At 37.1% G+C, this 15,079-nt stretch overlaps 1 protein-coding gene across 1 annotated transcript; it reads right to left on the minus strand.

Annotated features, from left to right (window-relative positions):
• Nucleotides 1–1,880: 1,880 nt before the first annotated feature.
• Nucleotides 1,881–11,184, minus strand: SNTN (sentan, cilia apical structure protein). The gene is made up of 4 exons (XM_072419243.1): nt 11,115–11,184; nt 7,360–7,400; nt 6,065–6,204; nt 1,881–2,251 (listed from the first exon to the last, which is right to left on the minus strand). Exons 1-4 carry the CDS (start codon nt 11,123–11,125, stop codon nt 2,093–2,095), a joined length of 351 nt encoding a protein of 116 aa, XP_072275344.1. The 5' UTR covers nt 11,126–11,184; the 3' UTR covers nt 1,881–2,092.
• Nucleotides 11,185–15,079: the final 3,895 nt, after the last annotated feature.

Genomic DNA, 15,079 nt, shown 5'->3' on the forward strand with positions numbered 1-15,079 from the left:
TGCTAGGTGGGTGATGTATTATTGGGAATTTTTTCATGTCTGCTTAATGGACTTTTTTTTGCATTCTAAGGCAGAGCCGACCAATCAGACAGTCTTAACACTGTTGACCTCCTCCTTCAAAGACCATGTGACCAATGGAATTACTACTGTGACTGTGCACTCGAATGTTTTAGAAGGATAACAGTTTCCTAATGTATGTTTTTGCACTCTTTTGTCACTTATGACCATCATATAATGTGAATGCTATACTCAGGTGCTCAACAAGAGATGTGTAGTAAAGAAGTGTATAGCTGCCATTGATGATCTTACCGTATGAGAATGGCAGCTCTTTGGCGTTCATGTGGATCCAATGGCTTTATTACTTTTTGAGTCAGAGACATACAGAAAAAACTAAACAGTACTGAGCCTTGTGGAACAACACCAGTAACCCGTCACTGTTCCATATTTAACCTTTTTATAACTACACTAGTGTTGCTTAAACTTGCTTCAGTTCGGATTATAATCTGCTCCACCAAAATAAGACATCTGTTCACGTCATGGATATCTGAATCCAAAGCAAAGTTTACCTCATCAACAGCTAGGTATGATTCCAAGGGAAACTAAAGTTTTAGTTGTGCACTTTAAAAATGATCAGGCACCCAGATGATTTGTATTACTAAAACCTGCCAAAACCTAAAATACATTTGTTGGGTGGAATTGGCCTTTAAAATTAAATCTTATCTGACAAATGCAAAAGACAGCAAATGCTTCCAAAATAACGAATCTTGGTGACTAATGTATAGTTCTCTCACCTTTCTTCCCCACAGATTCCTTTCATTGTTTTCGCTTGAAGTGAATAAATCACCTTGGCATTAAGAAATACCTTCTGTAAGATGCCAGAACTGACAGCTATTGGGTGTATATTCAATGAGGGGGCTCAGGAAAATCATGAAATTCAAAAAAAAAAGTAGCATAGATTTTTAAACAGAAGAAAAGGTGAATTGTCAAGCAACTGTCAACCAACATAGCTCTCAAGTAACTAAATAAACTCAACAATTGCATTTAATACATGGCTGGAAGGGCTCCTATGCCTCTGCTTACCGTGCAACTGAAGATAAGTTACAAATAATTGGCTTCAGCTTTGCGTGTGGTCACTGCTCCTCCCCAGCTTGTAAGAAATGTCAGTATCTGAATATTGTCACTATATGGACTGGCTACAGACTTAAACTTGGTTTCCTCCTGTACATGACTGCGGTCATGTATATTTACTACTTGGTGCACTGCTGCCTAATAACTTGCCTCTGAACACCAGTACTTGCAAATGGCAATCTTTTTGAACTTATTGTTTAATGCAATTTCTGAAAAGTTTAAAATAGCTAATGCATGCATCTCTAAAACTATGTGTAGGATGCTGGGGTATGTCAGGTATCTGGGCACCCCCTGTGGCTGTTTCCATCTGCATGCAAAAGAATGACTTCATTCTGTCCTAGCCAACTAAAGGTTGGGAACCCAGAAGAGGACCAGGCAAGGATGGCTGTGCCTGCGACAGAGCCAGGACAGGTGAGTGTATCAGACAGGTAAGGTTGTATTTTTGCATATAGAGCTTGTCTGGTCACATTTTTTTTATTGTGAGGGTTTAATTCTGCTTTAACTTATTGAACATGAGGAACCCTCGGAAATAACTTTTAGGTCTTAAAGATCATTGTGCCGATTAAACTTACCCAAATTGCTCATTGCTCAAGAAACCCCTAGCAACCTCCGGAGGAACCCTAGGGTTCCACAAAACCCTGGTTGAGAATCACTGCCTTGGAAACCCAGGAAAAGAATACCTGAGGGAGTCTTGAGGGAGTACCTAGAATTATAGTACGGTATATGACACATGTGAAATAAACTGGTAACCATACTCCCAAATTTACTCTCAGGAATTCTTTATTCAGAGTCCATACTGTAACATATACCCTTAAAAAATAAAGCTTATAAAGCCCTAAATTTCTCAACTCCAAGTATTGATGTTTATCAACTATGATAACATATCATTTTGGGGCGTGAATCAAAAATTATTATACACAAGGATTTCACCATGATGTCACTGGCTTAATATGAGCCATATCATTTATTTGGTGTTCTTCGTTTGTCTAATTTCCATAAAGAGGTCAGATATCAACAACACACTCAACAGCAACACCATAAAGTCTTCAAAGTTAATAAGACCCGCACTGTCTTTTTCCAAGTCTTCCATTAATTCTTTGTACTTGGGTTTAGTATCTTGACCCTGCAATGAAAACAGAGCAACTGCTATGTTTAAAAGGAATGCATAAAGGTTTATATATATATTTATTTCCTTATTATGGTTAGGGCCAAGAAATAATAATGATAATAATTGTTTTGTTCAAACATTTAAAAAATATATGCTCAAGAATATGACTTGCAAATAGAATTCCAGGTTATCCCAAATGTTTTTAAAAGGTTTGAAGGCTCTGTAAAGGCTACTTGAGCATATCAATCCCAAACTCATAAAACCATGTCATTATGGACTTGGCTTTTGGACACAATCATATTAGAACAGAAAATTTGAATTTAAAAAAATGAATTTCCTAAAAATCATGTGCTATTACTTGAATAATAAATGTTTCCAATCCTGGCCCAGATCTATTCCAGGTTTGCTGGGTCACTCAGGTTTACCTATGATAGTGTATAGTCTCCAGTTTGGAGAGCTTTAATTAAACAGGCCCCATGTTAGAAGCGCACATCCAAAAATGTCTTTGCATGCTGTATCACCATTATTTGCGGAAATACCATTTACTGGAAACACCTGAACTCATTATTTTAGAGAGACGTCTATAACCTTTTGGCCATTTAATGTTTTTATGGTTGCTGAGTTTGTAACTCATTGAGGCAGTAGATGTATTGCATCGCGGCATCTACTGCTGTAAATATAAATGAAGGTTGATGTACAGGGGTTTCTTGTTTCACATGAATTTAATTTGCACTGACTTGAAACTACATGACATGAGTCATAGTGGCGCAGTGGGCATGTTGGAATGGAGAGGTCTGTTATTAAATACACAGGCTCAAAGGTTTCTCCTTACATTGTTGTACTTTGTCTACAGGGATTTACTAAAATTTGAGCTGCAGTTTAGTATTATGCTGACATGCACCTGACAGGTGCCCTTGTCGCAATATGATTTGCATTGTCACCTTTGCTGGGAGGCAAAATTCAGTATGCTGCAGGGCTTATCATAAACTCACTTCCACAGGGTGTAAATAGCTCAGGTATTATGCATGGATTGCAATATAGCAATATTTTTTATTTCAATAGCACAAAATGTTCAAATTGTGTCAAAAACGAAATACAAGTGGATATCCGGAGAGCAATCCTGATGTATACTGAGAATCCCCTGTAGGAACACAATACTAAAAACAATAGCTGTTACAATTGTTGCAAGGTAACTGAAGCAGGTGGCTGGAACAATGACTATCAATTCTTTGACCTTGCAAGAAACTGGTGAAGAACAATTATAAGAAATCTGGATTTACTCCACTGTCTTTCCTGTGCTTGCACTCATAGTCAAAACAAATGGCATAATGCCACCCCATCAGACTGCCTTTACCAGCATGTAGCTTTAGGAAGAGCAATTAATGTTTAGGGGTGACTAAGGCAGCATACCCTTTTCATTTTTTGCCACTGGAAATTATTTTTCATGATTGTGTGCAGTGACAAAAGAGTGATAGTTGAACGAGCAAGTTCTGTACACACAACGCTGTTCTGTTCTATGGAGGGGGGACGAGTGAGCGGCACTCCGCTCAACTCTTCTCTATTGTTTTGTACAGCTGCTGTTCTCCGGTGGTCATTCTAGAACCATCTGGATGGATCTATAAACAACATATAGCGATGGCTGTACACATGCCGGATTCTCGCCCAAGATGAGCCAGATTGTTCAAATGGGCGAGAATCATTTCACATGTGTACAAAGCCTAAGCATAGACAACACTTTGCCCAATCAACCAAGCATCTACATGAACATTAGAAGTAAATTTCTGGGCTGCCAAAACTTTTGTCGCTTCTAGTCCTCCCTATTGTCTCCTTGTATTAAATTGACAGCTGGAGGTTATAGGGTTACAAATCATGATTAATAATGTATATATGACACTTCCTATTGTCAAAGTGTCTGTTTCATATATAGTTCTACAAAACTCGGACTGCACGGCTCAATTTTCAGCGTGCCATCAAATAATAGTGTCATAAATGGATTAAAAATTTGGATGGTTTCGGGTTCAGAATGATTACATTTTTATCCAACAAATTATTATTCCAGCTGTAGCAATTTTCTAAATAAAAAATTCACTAAGCTTCTTTTTAATGTAAATCCCAGTTTTAGAAAATAAGACACAATAGGTTGTATTTACAGATCTAAACGGCATTAATATTTAAAGCAATAGAAACATTAATTGTTAATTTGTCAGATTTAGATAAAAAGCATTATTGAAGAGTCGGGTAGACCTAAATGTTAAAGTTTGCAACTGATTCATCATAAAAATGTCCTATCGGAGTCATACAATGCTGACCTGAAGTGTTTCAATATACCGCTTCATTGGACACAGCTGGTCCCACAGGATTCCCATTGCACATAATGTGTCCCCTGGCCATGGCTGCAAGTCACTGGGGCTCTGATGTCAGCAGAGATTCTGGTGAAGGTGAATGACAACTCGGTGCCCACAGCTGTTGCAGGTCATGTAACCTGTCTGCTTCAGGCTGTTGACCTGGAGTGCCAGGGAACCCGCTGTTTCGAAGTGATTATTGTGTTTTTATATTACTGATGTAAGATTTATGATATAAGTAAATATTTAAAAAACTGACATTATACATTTATACACTAACATTTTTTTTACAGATATACATTACATATACATATTACAATTACCCAGTCTTGTAAAATGCAAATTCATGTTCACTTTAAATACTCAGTTAGTGTCCTCGCTTACAGTACAATGCAAGTGTCACACTTACCTCTTCCTCACTATAGCACAGGCATCTCTCCTGCACATGCAGGCAGTACTGACTCTGGGCTTGCCTGCTCTTTCAAGTTTTATCCGTTTTGCTCATCCCGCCGGCCAATCAGTAAATAGCCTTTTAATCATTCCTGGCTATTTAGCTAGCTCAGACACAGCACTCAGCGTTCGTGCAATGTGTCTCCACTAGTGCCGAGCCCCCTAGTTCTGTTGAGCTAGTTCCTGTACACCTGCTGGTTATTTAGTGTTTCCTCTGTCCCGCTTCTGCTTTAACCCCTTGTTGCCCAGTCTGTTGTTTCCAGCCCATTATCTTGACAGTGTTCCTGTCTGTGGATATTCCTGAGTCACCTGTGTTCCCTGTGTCTACAATGGCCCCTGTGTCACTGGTGTCTGTTCCTGGATCCCTGATATTTGACCCCTGGCTTGTGACCTGACCTCTCTTGGTTGCTCCCTGCTTTCCCCCTGGCCTCCCTTGACATTTCTTCTACCACACCATACATCTTCCATACATCTTCCTGCCCACCCTGGTGTGCCCAAGGACAGCAACCTGGCGGTAACCAGCAGCGCAACATCCTCACCACTAGAGACTCTGGAGAAGACTGGCCCCTGAACTTAGACTGTGCGCTTGGCCTTTCTCAGGGCTCACACCACTTTTGTCCAAGCCATAGCACTCGCTGGTGGCCCTGTCCCCCTAAGCATGACAGCAAGATCTTGCACTGTACATATCGACATCAGAGAAACTGAAAGGGAACCAAGGAAAAAGCCTCCGGGGTATTTGTCCTGCAAGTAAAAGAATTCTGCAGGGGTTAGGGATGAGGTACATATAATTTGTTTTATTGTTACCCTTATGAAAATAAGCATTTAAACAATGTAATGTGGCGGAACCCAACTGCAAGGGTGGTTATGTCTGTTCCTTGGATTTATACTCAAAGAAGTGGTCTTAAATTTCTGCCTGTGGCTAGCAAAGTCATAATTTATCAATTTGAGGGCCTCTATTGAATTGATTTAACAGAAAAAAACCCATACATATTATATTTAATATCAACTGACACATGGGAATTAAATAATATATTACCTGTATAAAGCTCTGGAAGTGTGTATGCAGCAAATCTTTAGCACCAGCCTTGCTTATCTTCCCGTCGCTGTCTGCATATGAATTATAAACAAGCACCATGGTGGCCACAGATTTCTCCAGCTCGGAGCCCTTTCCCAGTGCTAGGTGGGAGACATTAGAGATTGAGTGGAACTGTCGACTGATAACATGCTATTCTTTAGATTTCTTCAGTCTATAATTATTTCATGAAATCTGTCAGAAAGTTGACTTTAACAAAAAGAACTTGGTAACAGGAATGATATTAAAAGCTTTTGTATTATGTAATCTCATTTATTAATTCATTTTGTTAAACAAGAATATTGTAGAAGAACATAAAGGTCTATATATTCAATGGAATTAAACAGCTGTTACTTCTAACACTACAGAATAAGTTGTGGTTAGATTTAGGGGATTATTGTGTGCAGATTCCTTGTTCCCATTCAATTCTTTCGTATTTGGTAATCAATAAGGGGGAAGGAAGGCCATGTTCCTACATTAAGTGTCAATTTCCTGGAAAGAAATAGTAAAGGATCCAAATATCCATCTACTAGTTTTCTACGTGCATGGAACATTTTGAATATATGTGCAGTGGAGTACACTGGTGATATCCAATTAAGCCTAATAGAATTCACAGAACATCCGAAAATCTGGAGACCTCAAAAATTGATTTTTGATTTCTACTTAGTATCCTGATCCACAGGTTCTTCACCAAGAACAAAAAAAAGGAGAGTGTAACTTTAGACCAGGCCATATAATGCCACTGAAACAAATATCTTTGCATTTTGATGGGTATCCATATCAGTCCATTTTAATAAGTTTGTTGGTTTGAGTTATTTCAGTAATTTGAATTTCAGTAATTATTATCTTGCCTAGGTTCAAGTAGAATATAACTGGAAAACTCTACTTATCCCTTTGTATCAAGATGATAGATGGAACTACATTTTGTTGGACAATAAAAAATAGTTGTTGGATTTTTTTGTGGAATAAGGAAGACTTTTAAATTGGCCAGCTGGTCAATGGAATATCTGGATTTTACATTTTTGCTCTGATCCAGGTTTGCTGGATCACCCAGCTTTACTGTGTGTCCTCTCCAGCCTTGGAGAGCTTTAATAAATCAGGCCCACTGAGTCTTGAAATACTGAAGCCATTTGATTAGCAAGACAGCCAAAAACTAGCGTGATCAGAAGTAGAATCAGAGGTTAATAATACTTTATCATTAAAAGGTTGCTTTAAACGTGTATCATACGTTACATGATCTGTTTGAGGATCAGACCCACCTTTAATAGAGGCCAGCTGTTTGGCGATCGGAATTGTGTTGCTGCATTAAATTAAGAGAAAAGAAAGACATCAAAGTAAAATATGAAAATCCGAATATGTACGTTATTTAAATTTCATGAATCCTTTTAGTTTTTGTCAGTATATATGAGAAGAAATTAAAACATGATAGGCATCAACATCTCACCATGTCTGAAGAGCGCATCATTAGAATTAAACGTATATTTTTAGATGATAATATCTTGTCATACATATTATTGCTCACGCATTGCCGTGTGGGAATTAAATATTACTTTTCCATTTTCTTTTGTTTGAAACTAGACATCCTTAAAAAGGTTCTCAGTACATCTATCTGTATTTTAAATGCAAGCCAACATACATTTTTTGAATTTTTACAATGCCTTGAAAAAGTATTCATCCACTTGATGTTTGTCCTATTTTGTTACATTACAACCTGGAATTACATTTCGTTTGGTGGTTTGCATGGTTTTATTTACACAACATGCCCACTTCACTGAAGGAGCAAAATATATTTTTGTGTTTCAATCTATATTTAAGAAAAAACAACAAAAAGTGCTTATAGGTCTTCACCAACACCTAAAGTTAATCCATTTTAAAGGCCTTTGCAGACCTTTTGCAGCTTCAAGTCTCCTGGGGTATGTCTTGATTAGCTTAGCACATCTAACAACTAGAAATCAACCATTCCTCATGGCATATCTGCTTCAACTCCTTCAAGGTAAATGGATTGCATTACCTAGGAACACATTTCAAGTCATGACACAGATTCTCGACTGGATTGAGGTCTGGGCTTTGACTAGGCCATACCAGGATATTGGTATGTAGCTTTAGTAGTTTGTTTGGGTAATTGTTCTGCTGGATGTTTACCCTTTGTCCCAGTCTCATATCCCTGGCAAACATACTTTCCTTATCATCTGCCCTGGATTTAGTGCCATTGGTATTTTCTTCAATCCTCACCAGATTTTCTGCCCCTGCCAATAAAAAACATCCCAACAGCATGATGCTGCCACCCCCATGCTTTACTGTAGGAATAGTATTCCCAAGGAATGCGAAGTTTAGGTTTTTGCCATACTGGGTGTTTCAATAATGGCCAAAAAGTTAAATATCAGTCTTCTTCAATCAATCTAATTAGAGAAACTTGCTTTGTCCACTGCTTAATGTTAGACAAACTCCATTGTCTCCATTGCACAACTCCATTGCGTTTTTTAATCTTTTTTTTTAGGAACTTGCTTTTGTCTGACGATAAAACCTGTGATCCTGTGGACAGATACTTCCATCTTCACTGTGTATTTTTGCAACTTCTTCAATGTTATGTAATGACATAAAAATCCATTTTAACTCCAGATTGTAATGCAATAAATCAGGGCAAATAATGAGGGCAACGAATACCTTCAAAAGGCAGTGTAAGTGGTAAATGTGAATACACATAAAAGCAGAAGAAAAAAATGTAATACTGGTGATATTGCCACATCCTGCCCAAGCTGGTTAAATATAACCCTAAGAGTCAGGCCAAAAGTACACGTTAAAATTAATGAAATATTAGGCTTATGTTTTTTTTTTGGGAGGGGGGGTAAAAGTTGACTTTTACATTACAGTTTAGGGTCTGCATAATGGTTACAAGCACAATCATGATAGATATTATACAAAAAAAAAAACTATAGTAATCTTGATAAATACTGAACGTTTTACAGAATACATCCATTTTCAAGGTAGTTCGATTTTAAAAATAGATTAGAGGTTACAGATATGTGGGATTCTGTATATATATATATATATATATATATATATATAAAATATATATATATATATATATATATATATATATATATATATATATAGTTAGGTCCATAAATAATGGACAGAGACAACTTTTTTCTAATTTTGGTTCTGTACATTACCACAAATAATTTTAAATGAAACAACTCCGATGCAGTGGAACTGCAGACTTTCGGCTTTAATTCAGTGGGTTGATCAAAAGAATTGCATACAAATGTGAGAACTAAAACCTTTTTTTACACAATCACTTGATTTCAGGGGCTCAAAAGTAATTGGACAATTGACTCAAAGGCTATTTCATGGGCTGGTGTGGGCAATTCTTTTGTTTTGTCATTATGAATTAAGCAGATAAAAGGCCTGGAGTTGATTTGGGGGGGGAGGGGGTCGCTTGTATGTGGAAGATTTTGCTGTGAACAGACAACATGCGGTCATAGGAGCTCTCCATGCAGGTGAAACAAGCCATCCTTAGCTGCAAAAACAGAAAAAACTCATCCGAGAAATTGCTACAATATTAGGAGTGGCAAAATCTACAGTTTGGTACATCATGAGAAAGAAACAAAGCACTGGTGAACCCAGCAATGCCAAAAGACCTGGATGTCCATGGAAGACAACAATGGTGGATGATCGCAGAATCATTTCCATGGTGAAGAGAAACCCCTTCACAACAGCCAACCAAGTGAACAACTCTCTCCAGGAAGTAGGCGTATCGATATTCAAGTCTACCATAAAGAGAAGACTGCATGAAAGTGAATACAGAGGGTGCACTGCAAGGTGCAAGCCACTCATAAGCCTCAAGAATAAAACGGATAGATTAGACTTTGCTAGAAAAAAAAAAAAAAACAGCACACTTTTAGGAAAAACATTCTTTGGACAGATGAAACCAAGATCAATCTTTACCAGAATGATGGCAAGAAAAAAGTATGGAGAAGCGTGGAACAGCTCATGATCCAAAGCATAGCACATCATCTGTAAAACATGGCGGAGGCAGTGTGATGGATTGGGCGTGCATGGCTGCCATGGCACTGGGACACTAGTGTTTATCCATGATGTGACACAGGACAGAAGCAGCCGAATGAATTCTGAGGTGTTCAGAGACATACTGTCTGCTCAAATCCAGCTAAATGCAGTCACATTGACTGGGAGGCTTTTCATAATACAGATGGACAATGACCCAAAACATACAGCCAAAGCAACCCAGCATTTAGTAAAGCAAAGAAGTGGAATAGTCTTCAATGGCCAAGTCAGTCACCTGATCTGAACCCAATTGAGCATGCAGTTCACTTGTTGAAGACTAAACTTCGCACAGAAAGGCCCACAAACAAACAACAACTGAAAGTCGCTGCAGTAAAGGCCTGGCAGAACATTAAAAAGGAGTAAACCCAGCATCTGGTGATGTCCATGAGTTCAAGACTACAGGCTGTCATTGCCAGCAAAGGGTTTTCAACCAAGTATTAGAGATTAACATTTTATTTTCAGCTTTTTAATTTGTCCAACTACTTTTGAGCCCCTGAAATGAAGTGATTGTGTAAAAAAGGCTTTAGTTCCTCACATTTTTATGCAATCTTTTTTGTTCAATCCACTGAATTAAAGCTGAAAGTCTGCAGTTCCACTGCATCTAAGTTGTTTCATTTAAAATAATTGTGGTAATGTACAGAACCAAAATTAGAAAAAAGTTGTCTCTGTCCAAATATTTATGGATCTAACTGTACATATATATACTTTATATTTATATTTAATAAATACGTACATTTTTTCTGCTGAGTTTTATATTATATATTTTGCCATCCATGAACAGCTAACTCATAAGTACCCAATATCCATAACTCATGGGATGCCTTATGGGACCATATAATCATATTAACTAGCATACACCTCAGAATATTTATAATATAAATATGAAGATATCCTGTGCAGTAACTTATTTGCTGCCCTCCCCGTAATGTTGAATTAATCCCTCCATTACCTCTTTGGCATGTTTCTGAATTGGAGTGTTCTGCGGGATCTAAGGGAAATTCTTCCACCCTGCAGTAGGATAATTCATAATAAACTCTGCTAGAATTTTTGTTGACTTGGTAATTTTGCTAAGCAACTGCTGCTTCAGAAAACACGGACTGAGCAAAGTGTACACAGTGCATTAATTATATTTACCGAACGTGCCCAAAGTTTATTTAGCTTTGTCTAATAAGAAAAGCTGCCAATGGTGTACATTGTTCATGCTCAGAGCCAGTTAAAGGATGTGGTGTAAGAGTCATTTATATGACTGCTGGGTAACTGCTAAAGAATGCATTGTTGTTAATAAATAGGAATAAATACGATTAATACAATTCAAGTCAAGCTTTCTAACTGTATGGATTAGCTTTATTTAGCTTGAAGTAGGTTAAAGTTTTAGTTTTAGTCTTAGGTAATAATATAATATGACTAGCTAGAAATGGAATTAAAGCACACAGGCATTATCTAATTGTGTTTTTAATACATACTTGTCACTACAATTCAGTCAATTCTATCATTCTTTTGCAGTGTTTCTCAGCCAAGGTTCTGTGGAATCCTAAGGTTCCTCCAGAGGTTACCAATTTCACCTCTCAGGTCAGTTTAGGTGACAATAATGATTTTTTTTGGCTCTCTTTAAGGGTGACATTCTTCAAAATGTCCAGCAATGTAAGAGTAAATCTTCCCACTGATCACCATGCTCTTGTACCGTAAGCTGTGAATTTATTTTTTATAGTATGGGTTCAGATGAAAACCTGAAAGTTATTTTAGGGGTTCCCCTATGTTAAAAAGTTTGAGAAGCAAAAAACTATTGTAAATGCATCCTCACTACCTCCACTTCCTCAATTCCCACCAAGGTACAGGAGACACGCACATTGCCTTCCTGCTACCTTCTGCTATACCTATGTGAAATATCCCAGGACCTGATAGTTTTTATCTTCCATGACAATCTGCAATATTTTTCTCCTTGTACCAAATTATCAGAGCTGTGGCAACAAGAACCAGACACTTGGCTTCCATTATGTCAACGACAAAGATGGTGGAGTAGAAAGGGACCTACTGCAGAAAAGAAATGGATGAGAAGAGGACAATGCTGGATAAGTTGGACTTTTTAGTATGTTATTGTTGCATAAACCAAGAAGAAAATGTATAATATGTAAAATATATAATATAAAATATTTATAAACTCACCAGTCTTTAGATGTTGTGGCTGCATGATAGCATGATAACAATGTTTTAAGTGTATATTTTTAATAGAATAGGGAAAGGTAAAAACCTTTTGATTTTACTTGTCCAAGGGGCTCCATTTCCTTTTCATGGTCAAATGTATAAAGTACTACAAAGAATATTACGGAGGCTTTAGAAATAAATGATATAATGTGATGGGGCTCAAACGTATATGAGAGAAACTAATCCAGATCCCAAGGACAGTTACATAAGGAGTGTAAAAATGGAGAGAATTGTTTTGATTTAAACATAGTTTAGCCCAAGCAACATATAGAATCAAAATGTGTTATCCACATGTCATTCAGAATGTAGATAAGAAGCTGAATTAGAAAGGATTAGAAATGATTGCCTACATGGAAGAAAACAAGTACCAGTCAACTGATAGGAATTTTGGCCCCTGCATCATTCAGTCTCAATTACTAATAACCCACTTATGTCAAGGGATAGAACTGTAATCCCAAAAGGATGCAGATCTGAAATGCTAAAGATGATACACAGAGCTCATCAAAGCTTTCAGCACTCCAAAGCATGTGTGTGAATTATAATGTGCTCACTTGATATGTCTAGGGACAATGAACATATGGTGGGAATCTGCTAAGTCTTTTAGGATAGATAGGGCAACCAAAAAGAGACTTTGTTCTATGACATACCTGGGCTACCATAGCACAAGTTAGCTATTCATTTCTTTCATTTAAAAAGGTAAGCATTCTTGCAAATTTTTAACTATTTTTTAAAACAATTATCACTCCTTAAATTTCCTGGTAAAACTTTTATTGTCGTTGTTGCCAAGCTCAACCCTGTGTTTGCAGGACATGGTATTCCAATTCCAGCAGCTATAAGAGCTGTGGCATCTCAGTGAGAAAATTAGTCCATTCTAGCACTGGATAACACAATCCAAATAACCAACTAAGTTAATTCAAACTGCAAAGATCCAAACCATCTACTTAGTAGACCCATTGACTAAAGTCCACTGGAATCTTCTAGTTTGTAATCTCGAGTCTGGAGGTGCGATTGCAAAAAATGAAGTTTCATTTTAAGAGAAATCTGACTCATTATAAACCTAGCAATATAACCAAAAAGTAGAAACTAAATGATGTCATCACGTAACTGACTGATCCTCAAAGCCCCAAATCATTTGAAATAGGTTTATGCTTCAATTTAGGTAAGCCAGAGACAGTCCTATGGAATTTGGGAGAATGGCAGTATCTTGTATGCCCTCGTCCTTTAAAATGTAGGGTTGCAACATTTTCCCAATATTTCCATTACTCAAATATTCAGAGTTATTCTTGGAAAACCCTCCCAGCTGCTTATTTTTGCTTTTACTTCTCCATAGAAGCTATGTCAACCCCTAAAAGCTTTTCACATGGGCCTATCTATATTAGACACTTGCCCTAAATGTAGCGCCTCAGGGGCTGATTTTTTTATTATAATATTTAGGATTGACTTCTTTTTTTATTTTTTTATTTATTTTTATTAGCAACCAATAAAAACAAACATATACAGAACTTAATCCATCGGAGGTAGAAAACAGCATAAAATATAAACAAAAAGGAGGCATATAGTATTGTAGTAATCTACATTATAAAAAAGACGTATAGAAACAATTTACACCATTACGCCACATTATGTTAATGAAAACAATTACTCTCATTCTGTTACAGGAATTTAGTAATCTTGTTACAGGTTTCATTGGTCACTGATTTATAATAAGTAGGACTGACTTTTTACAATTTTTTTTTTTCTGTATAGGTTTCCTAATATTTCTCAATGGCATATTTTACACCAACCCTCCAACAGGTATTGTCAAGGGGCAATTTTGGGTTGTTGTACTTTTGTACTGAAGAAAGCCAAATTGTAATGATTCTTGGTGAAGAGGTCACAGAATTCTTTGATTTAGTAATTTGTAGAGAGTAGCAGTTATCTTCTTCAGCTTATGAAGCACCTTCTCTTTTCCGAACTCTCTTGGTATATATATTATGCATTAGCAGAAGAGTGCATCTTGAAGAACCACATTTATTGGCTCCATGCACAAACATTTCTACAATCGATCGATAAAGATTTTGATGTTGGTGTTTGCAGGTACCGTTTGGTGCCTACTCTTTAGTTGTATAAGCGCTATTCTCTTGTATGTGGCAGTTTAGGATACCACAACTTTACAAAATGATCTTCATAATAAAGAATAAGACTGTATATGGTTTTGTTTTCAAGTAAACTCTTTATTTCTGTTCTACAACAATAACTGTCACACAGATGGTTGGCAGGTCTAAATGCTTCCAGAGCAAAGCTGGCTGGCACTGGTGGGTATTAATGAACAGGGAGAATTACCTTCTCACATCTTCTCCTTTAATTTGCCATCTGACAGTGTCATTACGGGAATAATTGAGAAGCATTACTAGATGTTTAAACTGTACATTTCCCGTTCTTGCTTCAGCAGAATGCTAAATTACATGCTATTTTAGAGACAAGCCAAACACATACATATTACTGGTGTCCATCAGAAGAAAGACCTAATTACTGATGAAACAAAGGATTGTTATTTTCTCAAGCACTCATCTGACAGAGCAAAAACAGAATGTTTTTGGTTTAGTTAAAAACATTTTCAGCATCTGTTTCACATCCATCCTTTACAATGGTCAGATAATACTATGGACAGACAAGACGAAAAATAGTTGTACGCTGCCAAGTCTTAAAGAGTTAGGATAGATTTTCAGTATT

This window comes from Pyxicephalus adspersus, chromosome 8 (genome assembly GCF_032062135.1).
Source record: "Pyxicephalus adspersus chromosome 8, UCB_Pads_2.0, whole genome shotgun sequence".
Taxonomy (NCBI): Eukaryota; Metazoa; Chordata; class Amphibia; order Anura; family Pyxicephalidae; genus Pyxicephalus; species Pyxicephalus adspersus.